Here is a 23,791-nt window from a genome sequence, read left to right on the forward strand (position 1 = left end):
ACCAGATGCTCAACGTGTACAGTTTGGAATTTTCGGCTGTGTCATTTCTTAAAAGATTAAATGACGTCACTTAAGGATGGAGTAATTTTTTTTTGACCACCGTGTACATTAACATTTTTTTTTAGTTTTTAACGCCAGCCTGTAGATGTTTCCTACAGAGGGGGTCAGCGTACACCCCAAGCAACCTCCCACCTAAGAAGTATCACCCACTAACGTTCCTATAGCAACACTTTAGTAGGGGAAGGCTTTCATTTCTCATATCTATGTTCGTGTGTACCTTTCCTTATAGCTCATTGTCCATTAGCAATCAGCCCGTCCCCTGATATCAGCTCCCAAGGTTAGCGATAACGATTTCCTATGAGGGGAAATAAAATAATAAAAAAAATTCTTTCGTTCATGCGATTTTTTGTTTTAATTTTATTAAACTACTGTAATATTTGTAGATCCACCGTTATCAATAAACAATTCCGGGGGGAGGGGATGGGGGCCCTTTATTCTTTAGCTAATAACACGGGCAAAAATTACTTTAACGTGGGCCAAAGCACTGATTGAGTTCGGATAGAGAGAATGCGGTATAAAAATTCCACTGATTTCGAGTACAAATACTACTATTGGCTCTTTGCCAGTCCAAGCGTTACGTTTTCCATATGCTGGTCACGTGGTATACTTTGAATCGATTGCATCTCATTGTTAATAACATGTTAGCGCGCGCGCCACCGCTGCGTGCGCATTTACCACTTTCGTCTGGAGTGAGTGAGAATGATATTGTTGACCGATTCGTCTGCTTCTCATTTGGTCAGGAAGCTTGGCAGAAAGTTATTCGCACACAGGTAAGCTCTTTAAACTTTTCTTTATTTCCTTTTCCCTTCATCTCTCTCGCGTTCTTAGTAGACTTTCTTAAGAGCAGACGAAACCCCCACCCCATCCTGTCTTACTGCATGCGCACTGAGGAGTAGCGGTTAACAGTTTTTTTTCTTTTTTTTTTTTTCTCTCTATTGGCCTAAAATAGTCCTTTTTTCTGTGTCCGGTTGTGTTCACTGCAAACTTGCTTTTATAAGGGATGCAGTACGCCGGCCCTTTGCATATCTTGTAGCAATACAGTTAGAACGCGTTAGTGACTCCTGCAGGGATTTGATTGATTTAAATTAGGATTCTCTGGTCACGTGGTACACAATTTACAACCGACAGGAGGTGTTGAAGAAAATTGAGGGGAGGATAGTTAAGATTCACTTCCCTTAAGTGAGCTAGCCTCTTTAGCCTCGCCACAGGGGCTTTCTTTTCCTGGGATGAAAGTCTGCGGTCCATCAACTCCTTACAATCATTGATTGACCCATTCGCTTTGACCAGGGACGCGGAAGCGGGTTTAACGGTTCCAAGAAACGTGAATCACGGCATCAAAATCCGCAGCGGCGAAGGGCCGGCTCTCTGTAAAGCAATGCAGTCCCATTGAACGTGTCGACGTAGTGCCACCGGTGTATGTTCATTCTCTCTCTCTCTCTCTCTCTCTCTCTCTCTCTCTCTACAGCCGTGAAAATGTAGGGTGTGCATTGGATGCGCCACACCAGAGCCCCCGATTTAGGGCCCCCAATCGAGGGAGCCATCAAAGTCTCAACATAAATAAACGTGGACCTAGAGCACTCTGTACGGCCCTTGCTCTCTCACCCCTTCCCCTTATTACGACCCGTTAAAGGGAACATATTGGACAACGCATTAAAGTCGATGTGCTCTGCATGAATAAAATTCCATTTTTTCCCATTTGCAACGTTCCTCGATTACCCGATGTGAATTAGATTTACGTCATTTTTTTATTTATAATTGGCGCCAGTTAGAGTGACTATAAGGAGACTAGTTAGATTTTCTGCGTGGAATTTTCTGAAGGTTTTGCAATATTTGATGAGCCCGTTATCACTACTTCTTTCTGGGCCCTCGTGGGTGGCACAGTTGAGAGGATACCATCTTCTCGACAGGTAGAAAAGACCTGAGTTCGAGTCCTGTCAATGACGTGGGAATTTTTATGGTTCTTTTTCACAACGTGGCTGAGTTAGTCGGTCTCGGGAGTGGATAGCATGGTTTTTTCCCTCAGAAACTCGGGTTTTTCATCCAGTAGACAGAAAAGCGACCACAAAACACACGCAATTTGCAGACAGTATACATGAAGCAAGATGACCTTAGTCGCTGATGCTCCTAAAACCCCATAACAACAATGTCATTCCGGCTTTGCAGTTTCGTAACTCATGAAACAACAAATGTTGTTTCATAAGATACAGTTTCAACACGTATTACAATAAACGCAAGTCATACATTCAAATTCGTTTTCCAACTACACTTCTGCCGTCGTCTGCAACTATAATGCCAATATCTTAACGTGCATGAACTAGAACAAACCAGAAGAATAAAAACGTTCCATAGTACCAAACGACTTATTGTAACAATCATTTAATCGTTGATATGAAATTACAAGATTCGAGCAGAGGGTTCCAGGCTAAATCTTCTGATTGAATAATGAATTCTATTATTTCATTAACAATTCAAATTCGTATTGCAATTACACTTCTGGCATCGTCTGCAACTATAATACCAGTATCTTAACGTGTATGAACTAGAACCAACCAGGAGAATGAAAACGTTCCGTAGTACCAAACGACTTATTGCAACAATGATTTAATTGATGATATGAAATGACAAGATTCGAGTAGTTACTTCTATACTAAATCTCATGACTGAACAATGAATTCTGTTATATTATTAACAATCCAAATTCGTATTACAACTAAACTTTGACATCGTCTGCAAATATTATACCAATATCTTAACGTGTATGAACAAACCAGAAGAATGAAAACAGTTCGTAGTAACTGATTTATTGTTACAAATAAGTCGTTTGTAGTACCAAACGATTTATTTGTAATAATCATTTAATTGTTGATATGAAATGACAAGATTCGAGTAGTTGCTTCTAGGATATGAAATGACAAGATTCGAGTAGTCACTTCTTTACTAAATCTTCTGACTGAACAATGAATTTTATTATATTATTAGCGATCCAAATTTGTTTTACAACTAAACTTCTGACGTCGTCTGCAAATATTATACCAATATCTTAACGTGTATGAACTAGAACAAACCAAATAACTTATTTCTAACAATCATTTAATTGTTGATATGAAATAACAAGATTCAAGTAGTTGCTTCTAGATCAAATCTTCTGACGGACAATGAATTCTGTTATATTATTAACGATACAATTTCGTATTACAACTACACTTTTGACATCGTCTGCAACTATTATAACAGTATCTTAAAGTGTATGAACTGGAACAAACCAGAACAATGAAAACAGTCCATAGTACCAAACGACTTATTTGCAACAATCATTTAATTGTTGATATGAAATGACAAGATTCAAGTAGTTGCTTCTAGGATATGAGATAACAAGATTCGAATAGTGGCTTCTAGGCCAAATCTTCAGACTGAACAATGAATTTTATTTATTGACTCAACAATTAAATCTCTATTATTACGTCACAATACGTTTTCGAACGATCAAATAATGGATATAAATTTTTTAAATGTCCTGTCGCCATTGGTTTTTTTCTAGAAAAGAAATAAAACAAAAGACAGGTTTTAAAATCAGAAAAATACGGTATTTTTGATGAACAACGAAGTCCTGCTGTATATTAATGTTGTGTTTATTATGGTCGTTATTGGCTATAAATAGCTGTTGTAACTGAATAAAATATCCAGCTGTTGTTGGTAACGTTTTCCAAGACTACAAATCAGTTTTTTTTTTTTTTTCTTTTGATTGTTGACATGAATACTACACGTGATTTATTGTTGCGTATTCAATGTGCGACATGGCCCGGAAAAAAAGTTACGCGAAACCATTGTTGCACGTGACACAGTAGCTATGAGTCAGACGACATAGACGCTAATAGAGGGTACTCTTTTATCGACTGCTATATTTTATTTATTTATTTTCTTTTAAATAAATGCGCCAATCAGTAAATGGACTTCGAAAACTATTCCTCTCAACGGTTCTGTAAAACGTTTTACATTTTTCCACTTTCTTTCCATTTTCAGTAATTTTTAATGTCACATAGTTCACGCGCAAAAGCGAATGTTGTTACTTCATTTCTATCATTCATGCGTGCGTTCATTAGAATATGCTAATTGTTTCTCGTGAATAAATAAAAATAGATTTTACAGAAGAAAAAAAAAAGCAGACGACGAATATGCTAATTGTTTCTGTGAATAAATAAAAATAGATTTAGAGTGAAAAAAAAAAAAAAAAAAAAACAAGCAGATGACGAATGTAAAATTCTGGGCGTTCTGTTTGTTTCATTATTTATTCCATTTCTGTCTAAAACGAGGACAGCAGACGATATCAAAAGATCGTTTGGTCATTTTCTATGTATTTTAATGAGCTGTTTTCAGTTTTGAAACATTAATTACCCCGAAGAATGGATAGAGATGAATTGTCTTTCCAAAGTACATAAAAATTAAGGTGAATAAAAACCCGGATGTAATCAATAATAAGTATAGAGCGAATTTTAGACAATAAAAGAGTATGGCGTAGATGAGGAAGACTGTGCTCACGCAAGAAGACCATCGAGTGACACTCGGGGATTCTTGATGACTGTTGGATCGTTAGTACAGTTGACTGATGAACCCTACTGAATGACTCCGACGTCCTAAAACCGTAATTGACTTTTTTGTGAAGTTTTCCATGACCACGCGCACCAACATTTGAATAAAAGATAACCCGCCCAATACGCCTGCGTAAATAAAACTCTGCGTGTAAGTAGGGTGTTCGCCTCTGCACGTGGTACAGAGGTTCGGTCGAAGCGATGAGTTAACAGCCCCGAGTTGCTACTTTTACTAAAAGAAATGACACTAGGTAAGCAGCGCCCTCTTTAGTGAGGACAAACTACAATTATTCTATTTTGTATGTTTCTTAATTATTGTAACCTGTGTACCTGTAAAATATTTTAGACTACATTGGGCTAGACACCGACGGATTTTGTACAAAAATCCGTCGGTGTCTAGCCATCCACTGGTCGAAATTTTATTATTTGTCCAAAGTTACTTCGAATGGATCGAGCAATTAATGATTCGTGTTAGAAAGATGATTCGTTCACGTTTGCGTGAAATTGGTCAGGATTTGTTCATTAATTTTGAAATTGACTTTAAAAAAAAGTGAATTGGATTGAGTTCAAGCGAGAAATAGTCTTTAAATATGTTTGGAGTCCTATTGCAAAGTAAAACTTGTAGGCTACCAACTACTGTTTCACTTAACAGGGATGACACTGTGCAAGCAGCGCTCCCTTTAGTAACGCCAAACTATAATTATTCTATTATGTATGTATTAAAATCCGTCAGTGTCTAGCCATCCACTAATCAGAAATTTTATTTTTAAGATTCACTGTATTCTACAATTGAATTCTCAAAGAAGGGTTATCTGTGCACTAAAATCGTATAAAATGCACAGAAATTGTAGGTTATGCTCAGTGTACGCACTATTACCTTGCACTCTAGGGGTTTAACTTGACATCTCATTACTTTGTTGAGGGATCCAATCTTTTAATAAACGATCAGAGGTTTCTTTTGACCAACAAAGCGTATTTTAGCTGTCACATGACATTGTTTGTCCCAACTCTTTAAGGGGTGTCGGCCGAATACGCCCAGTTGTGTTTGATTATAAATCCCCTTAAGAGAAGGTAAACGAATGGGTGTGGTCAGGTACTGCACCCATCCTTCTACACAACGATCTAGGAAACTGTATACTATGTAAACGCGGTTGCCTAGCAACAGACAGATACCAGTCTGAAGAGTGGAGACAGAAAGAGGTGTGTACGTGATCGAAATACTTCAAGGGCCGGGTTATGTTTTAAGCAAGTGTTATGAAATAAATATATTGTAGCGCTAATTGCAAAACATGTTTGAATTTCTTTTCTTGGTTTCCGAAGACAATTTCAAAAAGTTGACGTCAACACACAGCTTGGCAACATCGTCTAAAAGGATCTTTTCGTAATTGAATAAAACCCCATCACGATCAATCGCGTGACTGGAAGGAAAAAAGGTGGATACACGCATGAGGGGTCAATAACACCTGGAGTTGCTCATCTAGCAAAATACGGAATATTTCTAACCGGATCTGTTAGCTGGACTTTAAATTTTAACTCAAGTCCTAATAAAAAAGTAGTCCAGGATAACAAAACCACCATTGCAGAGTGTTCTTTACAGTACGTGATAATCTATTAATTGCAACGTTTAATATTTTGGCTAGGCAGTGTATACTGTGGCAAAAATCACTCGTTCAAAACACACCCCATTATGTGAGGAATTTTTGTGGGCTTTTTTCAAGACTTGGCTGAGTTAGTTGGTCTCAGGAGAGGACAGTATGATGTTTTCTCCCGGATAATCTGGTTTTTCATCCAGCAAATCGACTACAGAACACACGCAATTTACTTGGGTTTGACCATATTTTTTTCAATGGAATTTGTTCAAAGGTGAGCAACAGAAGCCAGTAGGTCATAGTTGATCGACTCTGATGGAATCCATATTAGCAATTACTGATTACATCAAAGATTTCAAGGTAGTTTTAAAGTTGGCGTTGAAGGTTTCTCCATTACTTGGACACAGTAGAAGTAAGCGTAATTGGGTAATATTTGGATGGCAGAGAGTAAATGAGAAATTAAAAAGAGACATGGAACAGGCATGCTTTGAGAATAAGTGGAGCTTTCATGGCATCAAGATTGTTCAGAATTCGTCTATTGTTCTGCAACAAACCACTGGAGCATCGAGTCGGGTGTGTTGGTTTTTCCAGGAGGTGGATTGCCAAGATTATAATTCGGCTTTGCTGAGAATGCAAGAGAATAATCACGATCTGAGAAAACAGAGGTGGAAGTTCTAATGGATAGAAGTTGCTGCCAATAGATTTAAATCCAAAATCTTGCATCAAAATATCAACCTGGATATTTGGATGCAAGCCAATTGTGATATGCAACGTCTTGAACAGCACATATTCCGGAAAACCAAGGTTTGGACAAAGGACGAGAGTGCAAGGTGGAGTGTGGAACAAAGGATTTCATCACGATTTGAAACAGTAATCTGACCAAGGAAAAGCAGAAAAGAAATCTCGCAGATTATCACATTTTGCATCTTTGTAATGCCAAACAACAGTAGGATGAAAATGGCCACGAGAGAAAGGTTCCATCGGAGAAGAGACCATCACCAAGTTGTGATCTGAGATGCTTAGAGGGCCACTCACCTTGACTGCGTACTGGAATGGTTGTTTGCGATTAAAAGATCAAGTGCGTTGGGTTTGGCATGTAAATGAACAGTCTGGTCGAGGTCATTAGTAATTGCAGAAGTCTGGGCATCTCGAACAGCTGGATCCGTCTAACCAGAAATTGAATTCAGTTGAAGTTGTGAACATTGAAATCACCAAGGAAACTTACACTTTTAGGAGAGTTGGACTGGAGAGTACCGAGTCTCAAATAAAGAAAGTCAGGTTCCAAGTGATTAGTGGAGTTTGGAGATCGATAGAGACAGATGAATTTGATAGAATGGAGTAGAGATATTAAGCCAAAGAAATTCGAATGGAGAAGCTTCCAAACAAGGATGTCTCTGATGCAAATGATAATTTGAATCCTGTTTAAAAGAGTAAGTGAGGCTTGAAAGAAGTTAGATGGAAATGGGTTTCGTTGAGATTGGAACTGAGACCATGATATTTGTGAAATGAATGAGGAAGTTTTGGGGAGGTTTAGTTCTTTTCGCAGATATGTTTGATCTTTTAGTTTGACTATTCATGATGTAATCAATAGATAAAGTAAAATTATGTAGGGGGCAGTTCATGAAATTTTTGTATATGGTGTACACACAGAAAGAATATACAAAAATTTAAGCTTCCAATAAGTAAAATGGTTGTGTTGCACTGTATGATGAGAATAATCTACCACCTACATTAGAAAAGACGAGTTCGAGTCCCGTCGATGGTGTGAGGCATTTTTATGAGCCTTTTTCACAACGTGGCTGAGTTAGTCGGTCTCAGACGAGGTAGCATGGTTTTTTCTCCAGGAAACTCGGGTTTTTCATCCAGCAAACAGAAAATCAACCACAGAACACACGCAAGTTGCAGACAGTATATACTGAGCAATATGGCCTTGGTCACTGATGCTTCTAAACCCTACAACAACAACTGGAGTCTGTAAGCTTAATTATGAACTATATATATGCAAATTAAAGGCCCAATGAAGAGCCCTTTGGTGCTCCTGATTTTAAAGTAAATATTAAAGACGCTTCTCCACTAATAATGACTTTTAATGCTGATTGGGAATAATAATCAGCACTCGACACGTAGCTTTTGCCCTTCACGATTAAAAATTCAGTCTTCACATGTTAATCTGTTTTGTTATAATTCTATCTGCAACACAAGCATATGACTAGCGTGTATTCACCGAACAACCCCTGCATTTTTTCTTCACATTGTTATCAGTTGTAAATAAAAGCTGTTTTATTCAACGTTAACAACAGTCATCCCCAACAATACACCTCACCCCTCCTATCCGTGCATTTACGCTTTTCTAATTTCAAATTGTTATACAGGTCACGTGATGCGAGTTTCTAAATCTCGTTCTGTTAGCCAAGAGGTGAACCGCTGAGCACAAATGTCATTATAGGCTCGTTTAAATTGATTAAATTACTTGGCAGGGGTTCTCAGGAGCAAGGAGCACAGATCTGTATTAATACACGCAGAAGACTGAAAGTGTGAATAATTTATGCGCGCGCAGTCTGCATTTTACCAGAATCATTACAGAGGAGGAATTCGTCAGCAAAAATTCTAATCAGAATAACGAAGGAGAAGGAGGAAATGTTTTTGCACTCATTTCCACAATCGATTGATTTGCATATTTAATAAGATTATTGCGCGGTTAAAAAGTGCTTAATCGGAAGACTTTAATTAGACACGCACGTGAGAAAGTCGGGAGGGAAAACTTCCTAACGCTTCTAATCCTTTCTCTCTTTTGAAAATCTCTTTGAACATTCAATTTAACAGAAAGCTCCCCCAAAAAAATTTTGGTTTTGCAGAATGCTTGTTAATTAAGTATTCTTACGCTAATTGGATAAAAATAAGATTTAATGACTTTTGCACTTCAGAAGGATCGAGGTTAATTAATTGAAATTTGAAATAATTCCTGTTTCTGAACACAGAGGGCGGTAATTGGAATTTAAAGATGTTCGGGGTCAAGTAATTGGCAATGCGAACAATTTTTTGTGGCATTTTACACGTGGCTGAGGTCAATTTTCTGTTTGCTGGATGAAAAGCCCGAGTTTCAGGGAGGAAAAACCACGCTGTCCTCGCTTGAGACTGACTAACTCAGCCACGTGAAAAAAAACCCATAGCTTCTTCCCGTGATTGATGGAATTCGAACTCAGAAGGACAGCGATCCTACCAATTGTGCTACCCACGAGGGCAATGGTAATCTGAAATATTTCTTGTTTATCATTATCAATGGGGAGGTGGTGGACAAAATAACTTCTTGGGCAGAAATATCTTGGTATTCTTTAGTGGCTATCATCACAACCCTGAAGGGACGAATTACTGCCACCGATTGTCTTGATATTCTGAGTGACCAGGTTCATCCCATGGTTCGAACATTGTTTACCACAAACGATGCCATGTTTCAAGATGACAATGCTCCCCTATCACAGCCAGATGTGCCCAATCTTGGTTTGAGGAACATGAAACTGAGGCTAAGAATCTTAAATGGCCTGCGCAATCACCAGACGTTATTGAGTCACTGTGGGCATGTTTGGCGAGGACAGTGAAAGACAGATCTCCTCCACCTTCATCACTCAAAGAGCTTGAAAGTTCTTCCAAAAGAATGGTCCAATGTTTCTCTTAAGACTTAAATTTATTTGAATTTACTGTCTTAATGTTACTTATATTTGCCCAATACCATAAAGAATTTCTTTTTTTTTCTTCTCCTGTCTTTATATTTATCCCCCGGTTGCTGTTCCTTTTAATATAACGTAACTGCTATTGTAGAATGTAACCCCAATGACGTAACCACAACAATGGGACCACTGCTAACCCTCAGACGCACAATAAATACAACGCCTATTGATAAACAGGAAAACAGCGCACGCGCTTTGACATTTTACTTGGAAGTGAGATTGAGTAGGATGGTGTAATTCTAGTTGTGTACATGCGCAGAAACAAACAAAAACAAAAATGTGTGGATGACACTTGACCCCACTTAGGGAAGTTAAGAAATAATATTCCTTATCTTGAAAGATTATTATCAGTTCTTCCCCCCCCTTAGCAGTGTACCATCCCTCTTTTACAGGGAAGGACCATGTACTTGATTTAGTGCTCCTTGTATCGGACAGGGAAGTTCTCCAAAGTGGCCAAACCACATGTTTGGCCACTTTGTTCAAACCTGTTTAGACTCGACCTTCAACAAATATTCGTTTATTTACCAGGCAGTAAACGAGGTAAGGTCAAGGACAGGGCCGGACCACTTTGTTTAGGAGTTCAGTCAGACGATAGTCTGTTTTGTTTCGTTGGTTAAAGAGTTTCAGGTTTGGATATACGAGATATATTTTGCTTTATTGTGGCTTTTCATCCCACGATGGATTGAAAGGTGGAGAGAACAGAGGTCGTTGCTACTACGCTAACCACGAGGGTGTTAGAAGTAGGCCATCATCTTTTAAAGCAATGTGTTTGGACTCCAAAACATCCCATAGAGACTCAATGAAGCTAACATCGGGTTGATAAAAAGATGATTTATTGGAAATCACTCTTCCATGATGTTTTCAATTTGGGAAGCTGGAAATTAAAGAATAATTCGATAATAGGAAGTGATTTGTATGTAATTAGTTTAATAGCTGCGTATAGTCACGTGCTATGAATTTTAAATTTAAACACGTGCCATACAGTTTATTAGCCTACTTTTCAAAAGCTTTTGAGATCATTAATCTGGTATTTATTTATATTTAGGTCAGCCATCTTGAAAGATGGTGGGCATTCAAATTTAATCACCAGTGCACAAAAAACATGCAGAAACAGTTTTGTTATAAGTGAAGTAAGGATCTTGTAGACTCCTGATGATGTTTTCATTTTTTTATATTACGTTTTGTTTTAAGATGGCTTTTATCGGTACAAATCCAATTTCTTTAGCCAATAAATCAATCGCCAATCTATTGAAGGCGCTTATTAGAGTCGTTGCTGCACGTGCAGCTTCGAGGTCGTCATTCATCGTATAACGCGCATTTTTAACACAGGATGCGAGACGTTACAAACACGTACGCGTTAATTTACGGCTGCTTTCCGTGTCATCAGATATTTAAAAGGTCATCACACAAACGCTATCAGAACTTCGGAACAAACTTGCCAAAGGAAACCGCTTAATCAGTGGAGCCTTTTGAGGCTTTCTCGCGCGCGGGCTACACAATTACCCCGACCTTTAGAAGTTCGCTAATCTCGGACCATTGGAGGAGTTTTAGCGTCTACTGAATTGCAGACGACAGGCGAAAAGTATTACTACGATTACTACATTTATATTATAGAGCGTTCGTCTGTTGAAAAACGGACAGACGGACTTGACAGCTTGATCACGTGACCGTGACGTCGCCCGAAAGACAAGACAGCGTTTCAATTTATTAGAAATCCATGCACCGTAATTCGATCAATAGTTATATTTAGGACTGTTTGCGTATCCATGGCATAAGTCAGGCATTGAGTTGGTGACTTTTTTTTTTTTTGGGCTACTGTACATGATTCATTTAGTTTTTTGATTCATTCAGTTTTTTGATAGAATTAGGTTGTCCGAATTACATAGTCGTTGTTAAATACCAAGGCAACTGAGGTGAAAAGGTACCAGCGTGTTTTGAAACGCTGGTTTTGCAGAAATTTGTCTTAAATGTGATTTTTGGCTAATTTCTCGGGTTCCCTTAATCCCCTCGCGAGGTTTGTATTGTTTATGTCGTCTTGCTCTCTTATTATCAAGCAGTTCTCCCTTTCTCCTGGATAATATATCTCCTTGCCTTCTGGTCCTTTGCAATTAGCGTTTTATTCGCACAAGATTGATTGTTTTAGGCGCGTGCAGATGCTGTACACCTCAGTTTCTCCTCTCTTAGCTCCCCGGACATTTTTTGGCGCTTAATCTTACTGAGGCCAACTCACGTGACATGGAATTTAGCTCGGCATTTCAGTTCCGGGCAGCTGATGGCATCACAGCCGAGCAGACACGTTGTACCGGGATCTTCCATTATAAATGAGGTACGGGACTAATACAGCTTCCCGCTGTTGAAGCCGACAGTATCGTCTGCGTTCCAATCATTTAAAGAAATTACCGTCTAATGCGCAGTATAGTGTGCGCATATTATTATTTTGAATAATTAAAACTTAAAAAACTATTTCAAGTAATGAAAGTGTTCGGTTACTTTTGACCATGTAGTATATATTATGTGGATAGTTTGCTTCTTTTGCTGAATGAAATGGGATATGGAGAGTTGCCGAAAAAAAAAAAGAAAAAAAGGGTTGTTGTTGATGTTCCTTTAAAATTTGTGCATTTTAAGGGTCGGGCAAGTTTTGAGACTGTCCTATTATAGTGCAAACAATAAAAGCGGTGAGAGGTGGATATAATAGCAAACGCGTTCTCGGACAATCACGTGACCAGGCCATTTATACCTTCTCCACAGCACCGGCGTCAAGTAGCGGATCATTTACGCTCCGACTGACGCTGACTCCATCCGCTGCTACTGTGTGGTGCCGACCTTCGTCCTAATTTTGCGTCCTGGGGTGTTAAACCACAATTTATCGATCCGCGTCTCCTTATTATAATTTATTGCCGGATATTTTGCATTCGCGGATGGAGTACCCTTTTTTGATTATTCAAATATTTTTGTGTGTGATATTTCAGAATCTTTAAAATGCGCAGCACGATTTTGGTTTGATGGGTACGATGGATGACTGCAAACATCCGGGTTTCGAGGGAGCGTTATAAATGTTCGATAATTTCCAACAGGGGTGTTGTTTTCCATGGTAACTCTACACCTGTCATCGTTTGATAAAGGTAAATTTAATCCACTTTTTTTTATTTATTAATTCGGAAATTTTTTTTGGATATTGCTATTTTTTTTGTCTACTGCTGTACATTTTCCAGTTTATTACTTAATCCAGCCGATACAAAAGTATAATTAGTCAGAAGGAATAGTTGGCGTTTCGGGGGCCTGTCTGTTATAGGAAATTCTGCAGAAGGAAAGAAATTAGCTATTTCTCAATGCCGAAGTAACCACGTGACGTCATCGCCATACTCTTTTGACCCGTGGCTATAAAACTAGCGTTCGTCCTGTTGTTGAAGAAATCCCTCTGTTGTCCACTTTTGCAATAAGGAACCAGGATGTGGAAATCCACAGATGCCGAAACCGGTTTCATTTTAACCTAAACATCTCATGTATCATCTTGCTGTCTCTTTGCACTTTCTTTCTATCAGGGACGTTGAAGAAATCATCGTCACCCATAAGATAAAATGACAGTGACATCACTTGTACCTGTTGAAGGAAAGTCTCCTTTTCCCACGTCTAAATGGAAGAGATAAATGCGTTTAACAGTGGTGTTGTGAACGGCTACAGTGGTCAGAGGACAAAGATTGTCCAGGTCGTGTTTGAAGAGTGAATGCGAAACCTTCTCTAACCTCCCGGCAGCCACTGGATTGAAATGCAACCTAACTTGAAGGCAAGCTTAGAGGGTTGTGCTCTCTAATATTTTGGTAAAGTAGTGTATTAATAATATTGTATATTTAAGATATAAAAATTGTTGTTTTCACGTATTTCTGACTTTCAAAGTCTATTTCAAATAAAAAATGGCAGCGAGATCTTTTCTTTGAGCAAACGATAAAAGTTTATTTCAAAAATGGAAGCAAGATTTTTTTTCTTGGAGCAAACGACAAATGTCTATTTCAAATAAGAAATGGCAGCAAGATTTTTTTTGTTTGAGCAAACGAAAAATGTCTATTTCAAAAATGGTAGCAATATTTTTTCTTGGAGCAAACGACAAATGTCTGTTTCAAAAATGGTGTGGCGATTTTTTCTTGGAGCAAACGACAAATGTCTATTTCAAATAAGAAATGGCAGCAAGAAAAATTGAGCAAACGAAAAATGTCTATTTCAAAAATGGTAGCAATATTTTTTCTTGGAGCAAACGACAAACGTCTATTTCAAAAATGGCGTGGAGATTTTTTCTTGGAACAAACGACAAATGTATTTCAAATAAAAAATGGCAGCGAGATCTTTTCTTTGAGCAAACGACAAAAGTTTGTTTCAAAAATGGAAGCAAGATTTTTTCTTGGAGCAAACGACAAATGTCTATTTCAAATAAGAAATGGCAGCAAGATTTTTTTTGTTTAAGCAAACGAAAAATGTCTATTTCAAAAATGGCAGCAATATTTTTTCTTGGAGCAAACGACAAATGTCTATTTCAAAAATGGCAGCAATATTTTTTCTTGGAGCAAACGACAAATGTCTGTTTCAAAAATGGTGTGGCGATTTTTTCTTGGAGCAAACGACAAATGTATTTCAAATAAAAAATGGCAGCGAGATCTTTTCTTTGAGCAAACGACAAAAGTTTATTTCAAAAATGGAAGCAAGATTTTTTCTTGGAGCAAACGACAAATGTCTATTTCAAATTAAAAACTACAATAAAATTTTTTCTTGGAGAAAACAAGTAAAGTTTGATAATTTTTTTGTTTTGATATTTGTCGTTTTCGTATATCGTCTGCCTCAACAAATTTTCCTTTTCTTATCCCTTTATCTTTCACAGTTGAACGCATCCAGTAGTAATAAGAAAAGACCATCTTTCTACATTTGAAAAGAATGAGGTGGTCTCGTTTTAACTGCTCTCCTATCTTTTGGCGATCAAAAAAAAAAAAAGTCCAATTGTCGTCTGAATTTGATGCAATCGAGAAAGAACTGAATTATCATAAGAGAGCATGACAACGAGGAGAATTGGCAAAGCCATTCCAGTTACCTTCTTCTGAATTACAGATGTAAATCAAGCAAATCCCTGGTGGCAGGTCAAAAGCATCCCTAGCGTGTTACTTACAAAGTTGAAACTCGTGCAGATAAACTCGCAGTAACAGACGATTTCCGGGAGTTGCGCATCAACAATGCAAAAGCATCGTGAGCCGTTGCTATGGTAATGCATGAAGCTCACGCAATTGGTGGACAATGAAACTGGCAAAGTTGCACGCGATGCGCGATGTCTTTTTGTTTATTATTATTTATTACTATTATCATTTATACTTTTTTGGAATAAATTGGGATATAAATTTAAACAAAATGAATAATGTTAAAAAATCAATTGTAATGGAGGACAGATTTACTTTAAACGTTTATCTCTCTTCCGGTCACGTGACCTACATTAATTCCGGTAGTAAAATATCTTAAAATTAAGAATTAATCAACAGAAATTTTTTTTTAAATATAATATTTAACCATATGTTTTTTTTTTTTTTTGTCTTTATTTTCAGGGGTTGTTGAGAAGGGCCTTGCCCTATTAGCACGATGACACCATTCCGTCTTACCTATTCACTTCCAAACAATTCTTGCAGCCAGAATTGGCCCGGATCCTAGGGATAGCTCCACTTTCCAACTGCCAATTTCCCATCCATATCTAGTCAAAAACAAAGATCAAATAAGAGAATGCCGACAAGACGTTTGGTTTCTCGAAGATGGAAGAAGTTCTTCTTGAAAGTAATCATCAATGGTTCTATTGTGATGGCGTTCTTCGGTTTCCTAATCCTCAACTCATCCGTCCAGGATCTGACAGAAATCAGCCCAGACGGAATATCACCCGGAGATACTTTGTACAGGACAGACAATCGTTCTGGTTTCCACTTTACTCAGAGAGCTTTCAGACTTTTTGCACCCATCAAGATATTCCCTCCAAAGTTTTCCCTACCTCTTCGGACCAGCAAAGCCATCCCCAAGAGTCTTCGCTCCTCGGAAAAGATTTCGCAACCTCCGCTTACCGGCCATAAGAGCATTTCGAACATGACCCAATACCAAAGGCGTTTCCATGGTTACTACGACCAATGGCAAAGGGCCAACAGTCCCAAGGCTTCTTATAAGCTGTTAGTTTATTCGGCTTATTGGGATGACCGTCTGAGTAACCCTGTGGTCACTGTGATTGCCGTGACTTTGACCATGAAGCCTCCACCCGTTTATTGTCGCTTGACATACGCCAACAGCAGTCAACATCACGTGAAGGCGACATTGAAGGTGGCCAATGAGAACTGGAAGTTGAAGTACGCATCCGTTTTCGTGTATTGTGCGAGTCCCAAAGATCGTTCCATGCCCGTTAAGGTTTCCGTGTCGGCCGATCAAAGTATTGAGGTGTATGCGGATGTGTTGGTTCGTTCCAATAAGTTGGACACTTTTTCTCCGAGGGGTGAACTTGCCCTCTGCGTGAAACCCTTGCATTACAGCTACAACCGCGCCATCTGGTTGGTGGAATTTCTGGAAATGTATCGACTGTTGGGGATCCAACATTTCTTCTTCTACAACCACTCCGTCGGTCCCGATGTGGAGAAGATTCTCACCCTGTACAAAGAGGAAGGATTGGTCACCACGTTGCCATGGGAACTGGATATCCGTTCGCAGAAGGAGATAAGAACTGAGGGGTTGTTTTCTTCGCTGAATGATTGCGTGTACCGGACCATGTATTTATTCAAATACGTCGCCCTGTTGGATTTTGATGAGTATATAATCCCCAGGAAACACGACAACTTCACCACCCTCTTGAGTTCCGTGAAGACCAATTGGAGGAACAAAAGAAAGACTGGTGGGTTTCTCGTGAGGAATGTTTTCTTTTACCTGTACTGGGAGAATGACACAAAAGCTTATGGGGAAGAACCAGAGAAACCCCCCAATTATATTCCCTATTTGCTGACTCAATACAAGACTAAGAGAATGACTGGAGTCATGAGATATGGGGCGAGGTCAAAATACATTGTCATGCCGGACAAGGTACTTGAAGTTGGAAATCACGTGATTTGGCGTTATATCCCTGGTAAGTTTCTCTTCTCGTTCTTCTTTCTATTCCATTTTTTTACTGCTTTTTTAGCTCGTAAAACAGACAAACCAACCTTTCGAACATGCAACTCGCGGTAATAGGTGAATAAAAGAAAACTTAATTGGCTGCAAATTAGAAGTGTTCTAAAGATGGGTTTGTCTGTGATACTAAGCTAAAAAATCAAGAGTCGTGACCTAATTTTTCAGTTTTAAGAGTTTTTTTTAAATAATAAATAGTTTTGTTGCTGAAAGGCCAATCTGGAATACCAAAATGATGCATTTATATATGAGGGGCGTTCAATAGATTATCTACCTAAGGTATATTTCAATGATTCATGATTTATCATGTTTCTGCACATCTCAACTTGAATCATACTAATTTTGATCCCACTGTGTTTTGAGGTTTTGTTGCTGTAACAGGAAGGAGGAAGACTCGTGTATCAAATCATGGATTTCTGAAATTGGAGCATCGTTCAGTCATCAAGTTTCTGACCGAAGAAGAAGATGGGCCAAAGACCATTAATGGAAGGATGGTGGCTATAGGCAACAGTGCACCTTCAGAGTAGCAGGTGAAATTCTGGTCAAAGCAATTCAAGTAGGGTAGAGAGTCCATCGAAGATGATCCACGTCCATGAAGGCCTGTGACAGCGACCACTCTAGAAATGTGGCAAGCCCTGGACACATTTGTGCTGAATGATAGATATTTGAAATCATCCCAAATCTTTAGGGAATGTGACATATCTGAGGGAACAATTATAACCATCCTCCATGAACATTTGGGGATGAGTGAGATCAGTGCAAGGTGGATCCTCAGATTATTTAGAGCTTTATGGAAGGGATCCTGAAACCAAGCAAGAATCAATGCAATGGAAGCACAAGGGGTTCTTTCCCACCCAAATAATTTTGGACACAATCTTCAACTGACAAGATTATGGCCACCATTTTTTGGGATTCTGAGGGAATTTTGTACATTCACTACTTGGAACACAAGCAGACAGTCACTGGAGAGTTATATGAATCCGTATTGTGGAAACTTTCTAGAAGTGTCTGCTTCTTTACGACAACACACAAGTGGACAAGTCGCATGCTGCTGCTGCTGCTGCTTCGAGAGACTGTGACTTTACACATCCACCTTACAGGTTGGATCTGGCCCTAGTGACTACTTCCTGTTTCGACACCTCAAGGAAAACGTACGTGGATATCGTTTTGCTGATAATAATGAACTGAAATCTGCTGTTTCTTCGTTCGTTGATGGACAGGACAAGGAATTTTATTTGTCTGGTATTTCCTGATTGCTAACAAATGGAACAAGTGAAGTTCAAGGAGTTACATTGAAAAATAAAAAAAGATTTTTTCCTCTACCTCATTTCCTTCATAGGTAAGAAGATAATTTATTGATCGCCCCTCGTAATTTCTAGTGGCAACCAGATCTTTTTGGCATGGCACAATTTATCGAGTGCTATTTAATATCTTGAGCAACAAAGCTTAGAGAGCAATGTTGCGCAACAAATTTTCTTTATGAGCGCAATTAACTTGTAATGGAGAAAGTAATGGGATGTGTTGTCTTTTTGCAGGCTACGCTTCAGCCCATGTCCTTGAAGGAGAGGCTCTCCTACATCACTACAGGATTTGCGAATTTGGAGGTTTCCAGTGTCTCAAAAAGGAGTCAGTTGTGGATTATTCTGCCGTAAGATTCAACAGCACTTTACTGGATCGGGTGATGACCCGATGCACCACGATTTTTCCTTCCAAAAGACGCTGTCCACTGGCGCCCCCTCTCGGCTCTCCGTGGTAGTATCTTTCTGCATTTCGCATTACCAAAGAGTGGCTGGTCGTATAAATAATGCAACTCATCCGCTTTTATCTCCAGCGAACCACTTATGACGGTTGCCATGGCAACTAATGGACGTATTATCTTTCGCCTACATTTCCCGAGACCGGCGGTAAGCCGCGCAGAATTTCCGTGCGATACAGCGGACTGCAAACGCCGAACAAAAGAAAATAACTGCTTTAACCAAAACCATCTGTCTTCTTCTTCTCTCTTTCTATTCAAACTACTTTCTTCGTTTCATTTAAAGTGTAATGAAACGGTGATTACTATGGTTTAGGGCCGGACCAAGGTATTTTGGCGCCTTTTATTAAGGATATGTAATTTTTCCCTCCTCGTTCTTTTGTTTTTGGCGCCCCTTGAAGGATTGCGCCCAGGACAAGGGCCCTTCTAGCCCATACTTTAATCCTGCACTGCTATAGTTGCAGTCATTGGGAGGCTGTAACCATAGTAATGTTCCGTTTGGCTGTCTTTTGGCATTGTCCGTAAATTACGTGCGAAATGGGTGCGCTGTCGGAGAATCGGTAAGTTCGTCTACGTCATCGTCTACGTCATTGTGGGATGCTCGAAAATATCCACCGCTTTTACAGTCCACTTCCGGTTTAATTACGTCTTTAAAGAGTTTTTCAAGACATTTTTTAGAGTTGTTCAAGGATTTACACTTCGGCTTCTTGGTCATCAGACACTGTGCACAAAATAATTTATTTATTGACATATTTGTTTTCAAAGAGTAGATAAAAGTAAATATTTTAAAATTATTATTTATTTGGAACTGTTGAATATTTTGAGGTTTTTTTTTTTGTCATTTTGAATAATTGTGAGGTGTAATGTATAGGATTGGGCACATTAAAGTTTCATTGATTTTATTTCGGCCTATTTTTTTTTTATACTATTTTTAAAAAAAAAAATTGACGATTTGGATGTAATATTCAAATAAATGTTTTCTAATTTTAGATTTATTTTCATTTTTTTTTTCACATATTTATTGAAATTTTTGAATTTAATAAATTACCACTAGGTGGTGCTCGGTGTGTGTGTGTTTTATGTGGTCTTTGCTGCGCACTGTTTAGCAAATTACAGAATGCCTGTTATTTGAAGCGTGTCATTTTGGATGTAGATATAGAAAGAAAGAAAGAAAGGAGTTAGAGAAAGAAATAAATAGAAAGAAGGAAAGAAATAAAGGGAAAAGCGAGAAAAGAAAAATGAGAGAAAACGATGAAATGAAGAAAAAAAGTAGAGAAGAGAACAAATGGTGGAGAGAAAAAGTAAACAAAATGGCGGAAAAAGTGAGAAAGAAAAGAGAAAAATGTGAGAAAAGAATGAAAGGAGAAAGAAAGAAAAAAAAAGAGAGATAATTGAGAGAGAGAGAGAGAGAGAGAGAGAGAGAGAGAGAGATGAAAGAAAAAAGTAGAACGCGAAAGGCAAGAATGAAAAAAGAAATAAAGAAAGGAAGGAAAAGAGAAAAAGGAAAGAAAAAGATATGGGAGGGAAAGAGAAAAAGGAGAGAGAACAAAGTGAGAGAAAAAAATGAAAATGTGTAAGGAAAGAGAAATGAAAAGAGAAAAAGGAGATATAACAAGAGATAAAGGAAGAAAGAAAAAGAAAGTGTAAAAAAGAGAAATGAAAATAAAAGGTGAAAGAAAAAAAAAAGAAAAGGAGAAATAAAAAAGGGAGAAAAAAAATGAAAAACGTGTGGAGAGAGAGAGAGACGAAAGAAAAAAAGTAGAACGAGAAAGGTAAGGATGAAAAAAGAAATAAAGGATGGAAAAGAGAAAAAGGAAAGAAAAAGATATGGGAGAGAAAGAGAACAAAATGAGAGAGAAAAAAATGTGTAAGGAAAGAGAAAAAGGAGAAATGAAAAGGAAGAAAGAATAGAGAAAATGTGTAAAAAAGAAATGAAGAGAAAAGGAGAAAGAAATAAGAAATCAAAAGTGCGAAAAAAAGAGAAAACGTGTAGAGAGAGAGAAACGAAAAAAAAGGCAATTATGAAAAAAAAATAAAGAAAGAAAAAGGGAGAACGAAAGACTAAGATGTGGGAGAGTAAGAGAAAAATGAGAGAGAACAAACCGAGAGAAAAAAAAGGAAATGTGTAAAGAAAGAGAAATGAAAAGAGAAAAGGAGATGAGAATAAAGAAATGAGAATAAAAACAGGAGAGGAGAGAATAGCGGAAAGAGAAAAATGTGAGGAAGAGAAAGGGAGAAAGAAAATAGGAAGAACGAGAAAGGAGAAAAGAAGGAAAAGAGAAAAAAAGGAGAGAGAGAGAGCAAACTGAGAGAAATAAAGAGAAAATGTATAAGGAAAGAGAAGAGAAAAGGAAATGAGAATGAATAAATAATAGAAAAAGGGAAGAAGCAAAAGAAAACAGAAAGAAAAAAAAGGAGGGAATGATTAGAGGAGAAAGGGAGAGAAAAGAAAAGAATAAATAGAAAGAAAAGCTGGAGAAAGAAAAAGAATGAAAAAAAGCAATGAGTGGACCTTTAAATTGAGTTAAAAGAAAGAGAGAGCAAGGAAGAAAAAGGAAAAAGAAGAGGGAAAAAACAAAAAGGGAAAAAGTGCGAACGACGGAATATTCTAGAGTGTGTCCCAAAGTGTGGCACGCGTACCCCAAAGGGCACGAGAAACGGTTTCTGCCGCGTACCTTTTAGGATACACGGCAGAATTTTTAAAATTTTTTAATAGGGTGGGTTCTGCTTATAGGAATCGCTGGTTAATTGAATCCGCCTCTTTATTAAATCAAAACCCGAACCCTTTATATGTTGCAAAGTGCAGAACTCGATCTCAGGCGAGGATAGCACGGTTTTTTCCCCAGGAATCTGCTTTTTCGTCCACCAAACAGAAAATCGACCTCGGAACACACGCAATTTACAGACAATATCCACGGAGCAATATGACATTAGTTGCAAATGTTCCTAAAACCCTAAACAACAACAACAACAACACCATACATATTCTCTTTGCCAACGATCAGGAAGAATTGCAGCAAAGTATTGAAGAACTGTAACATGAAAGCAAAAAATTCGGTTTGAAGATGAATATCAAGAAAACACAGGTTACGTTCAACAGATTTACCAGGTCGAATAAAATCATGGTCGATGGAGAGGAACTAAAAGAAATGGAAAGATATGGTTACCTCGGACAAGAAAGTTCAACGGATGGAATATCACGATGGAAATTGAACGGCGCATAAAATTGGGATGGCAAGCACTTGCAAAGCTTAACATAGTCTTCAAGACAAACTTGCCACTGTCTCAAACAAAAAGATTTCGATCCACGTGTCCTCTCTGTCCTATGACACTAAGATCCACGTGTCCTCCCTGTCCTAACATATGACTGCCCAGGTGGCGTTCGTTTATTGACAGCGAAATGGCCCGAAACTATCGGGCCTGTAGACAGTAGTATTGTTGCAACACGAAGAATTCTCATGGTGGAGTTGGACTTTTGTATAGGGACCACCAAACACGGACACTGAATGCCAAACTTTTAAAAACACTGTGGGTCACACAGAGAAATACGGTGCGCCAAATTTTGAACAAAACCAAAAGAAACCGAGAAACATACGCATGGATTCGCCAACAGAACAAGGTCTGTGACATCATTTAAAGAACAAAATGCTTAAAATGGAAATGGACAAGTCACATATCAAGAAGAACTGACGATAGATGGACCAAACGAATTTAAGAATGGATGCCTCTTGACTCTAAACGCTCAAGAAAAAGACCAAAGATGATGATGGATCGATGAAATTTTGAAATTTTCTGGTTGATTGCAGTTGCTGGAAACGTGTTGAGGAAGCCGTCATCCAGCAGTGGATTGACAATGGCTGAAAATGATGATGATGTAGTCTGTATAACGGATTGAATATAATGTAACGATTGGTGCCCAACAAACAGAGCTGATATTAGTCCAACCACTGGCCCGGTTCATCTGTATTTCAAATGTGGTTCTTCGCCTTTTAAGACCAATTTATTTTTTTTATTCTCGAGCAATTTACCACGTGGTCTGGGTATCATTCATATTCGACAACCTTAAATCAAATTTCCAATGAATAAATAAAAATGTTTTAAATGACGATCTCAAACAGTATCACGAACTCTTGGGAGATGAACGAGCATTACTTATAGCCATTGACGGCGTCTTTGTGGACTATCCCCCCTCCCCCTTCAATTACCCCAATCAGTCACGAAAGTCCCACCCTATAATTTCAGCTTACCGTGTTCTCAGACAGATACAAACGTCTTCCAGCAGCGAGATGACTTCAGATCAATCCCACAGGGAAATTAAGGAATTTATTAACTGCCATAATTTAGATAGGGGAAAAGCTCGGCTACTCAGTTCATTAAACCCACGCAGGGTGGCGTGCACGGAACAAGGCAACTAATAAATCACGGCAGCAGCCAGAGACTTCATTACGCAGTCCTCTGTCAGAATTTAATGCTCTCTTAAATTAAGAAATTTATATTTGTTAATACAAAACCCTTTTCTTAATTAAAAATTCACCATCTGCGTGAGGACAATTTTGTTATGCAACGCTGCGCTCCTGGAAATTGAATTTCAAAGCCTGATTGTCCACGGAGATGATTCTGAAGATGTTGTTTCGCTCTTTTTTTAAGCGTGGACGATAATGATTGGAGGAGCCGTTCGCAAAGTGTAATAAGAGCTGGTTTATGAACACGCTCATTGTCATGTTTTCTGTTTACATTTTCATCGAAGAGAGAGAAAGGTCAATCGTTTTTCTTCAAATATGAGGTTTATTCAAGTAAAACATGTTTGACACTCTTAAAAAACATTTTGGGCAAGGGTTATCGTGAAACAGAAGATGCTGTGGCGTTGGCGGTTCAAAGTTTGACCACTCCAAGTTAATACTAGCATCAGAATCTTTAATG

At 38.3% G+C, this 23,791-nt stretch overlaps 1 protein-coding gene across 3 annotated transcripts; it reads left to right on the top strand.

Annotated features, from left to right (window-relative positions):
* Positions 1–720: 720 nt before the first annotated feature.
* LOC150076814 (uncharacterized) lies at positions 721–19,621 on the top strand. Of its 3 annotated transcripts, none has more exons than XM_090386482.1 (3): positions 721–830; positions 15,537–17,077; positions 18,654–19,621. In XM_090386482.1, exons 2-3 carry the CDS (start codon positions 15,709–15,711, stop codon positions 18,872–18,874), a joined length of 1,590 nt encoding a protein of 529 aa, XP_090242608.1. In that variant the 5' UTR covers positions 721–830; positions 15,537–15,708; the 3' UTR covers positions 18,875–19,621. The 3 variants fall into 3 exon arrangements, with proteins under 3 accessions (XP_090242608.1, XP_090242609.1, XP_090242610.1); XM_090386483.1 differs by lacking the exon at positions 721–830 and adding an exon at positions 13,020–13,082; XM_090386484.1 differs by lacking the exon at positions 721–830 and adding an exon at positions 13,539–13,778.
* Positions 19,622–23,791: the final 4,170 nt, after the last annotated feature.

The sequence above is a fragment of the Mastigoproctus giganteus genome, chromosome 12 (assembly GCF_048544385.1).
Source record: "Mastigoproctus giganteus isolate SK-2022 chromosome 12, ASM4854438v1, whole genome shotgun sequence".
Classification (NCBI taxonomy): domain Eukaryota; kingdom Metazoa; phylum Arthropoda; class Arachnida; order Uropygi; family Thelyphonidae; genus Mastigoproctus; species Mastigoproctus giganteus.

Coding starts and splice junctions, on each gene's coding strand:
- LOC150076814 (XM_090386482.1), top strand. CDS start 15,709: ATGCCGACAAGACGTTTGGTTTCTCGAAGATGGAAGAAGTTCTTCTTG. Junction 17,078..18,653: donor GATTTGGCGTTATATCCCTG/GTAAGTTTCTCT, acceptor GTCTTTTTGCAG/GCTACGCTTCAGCCCATGTC.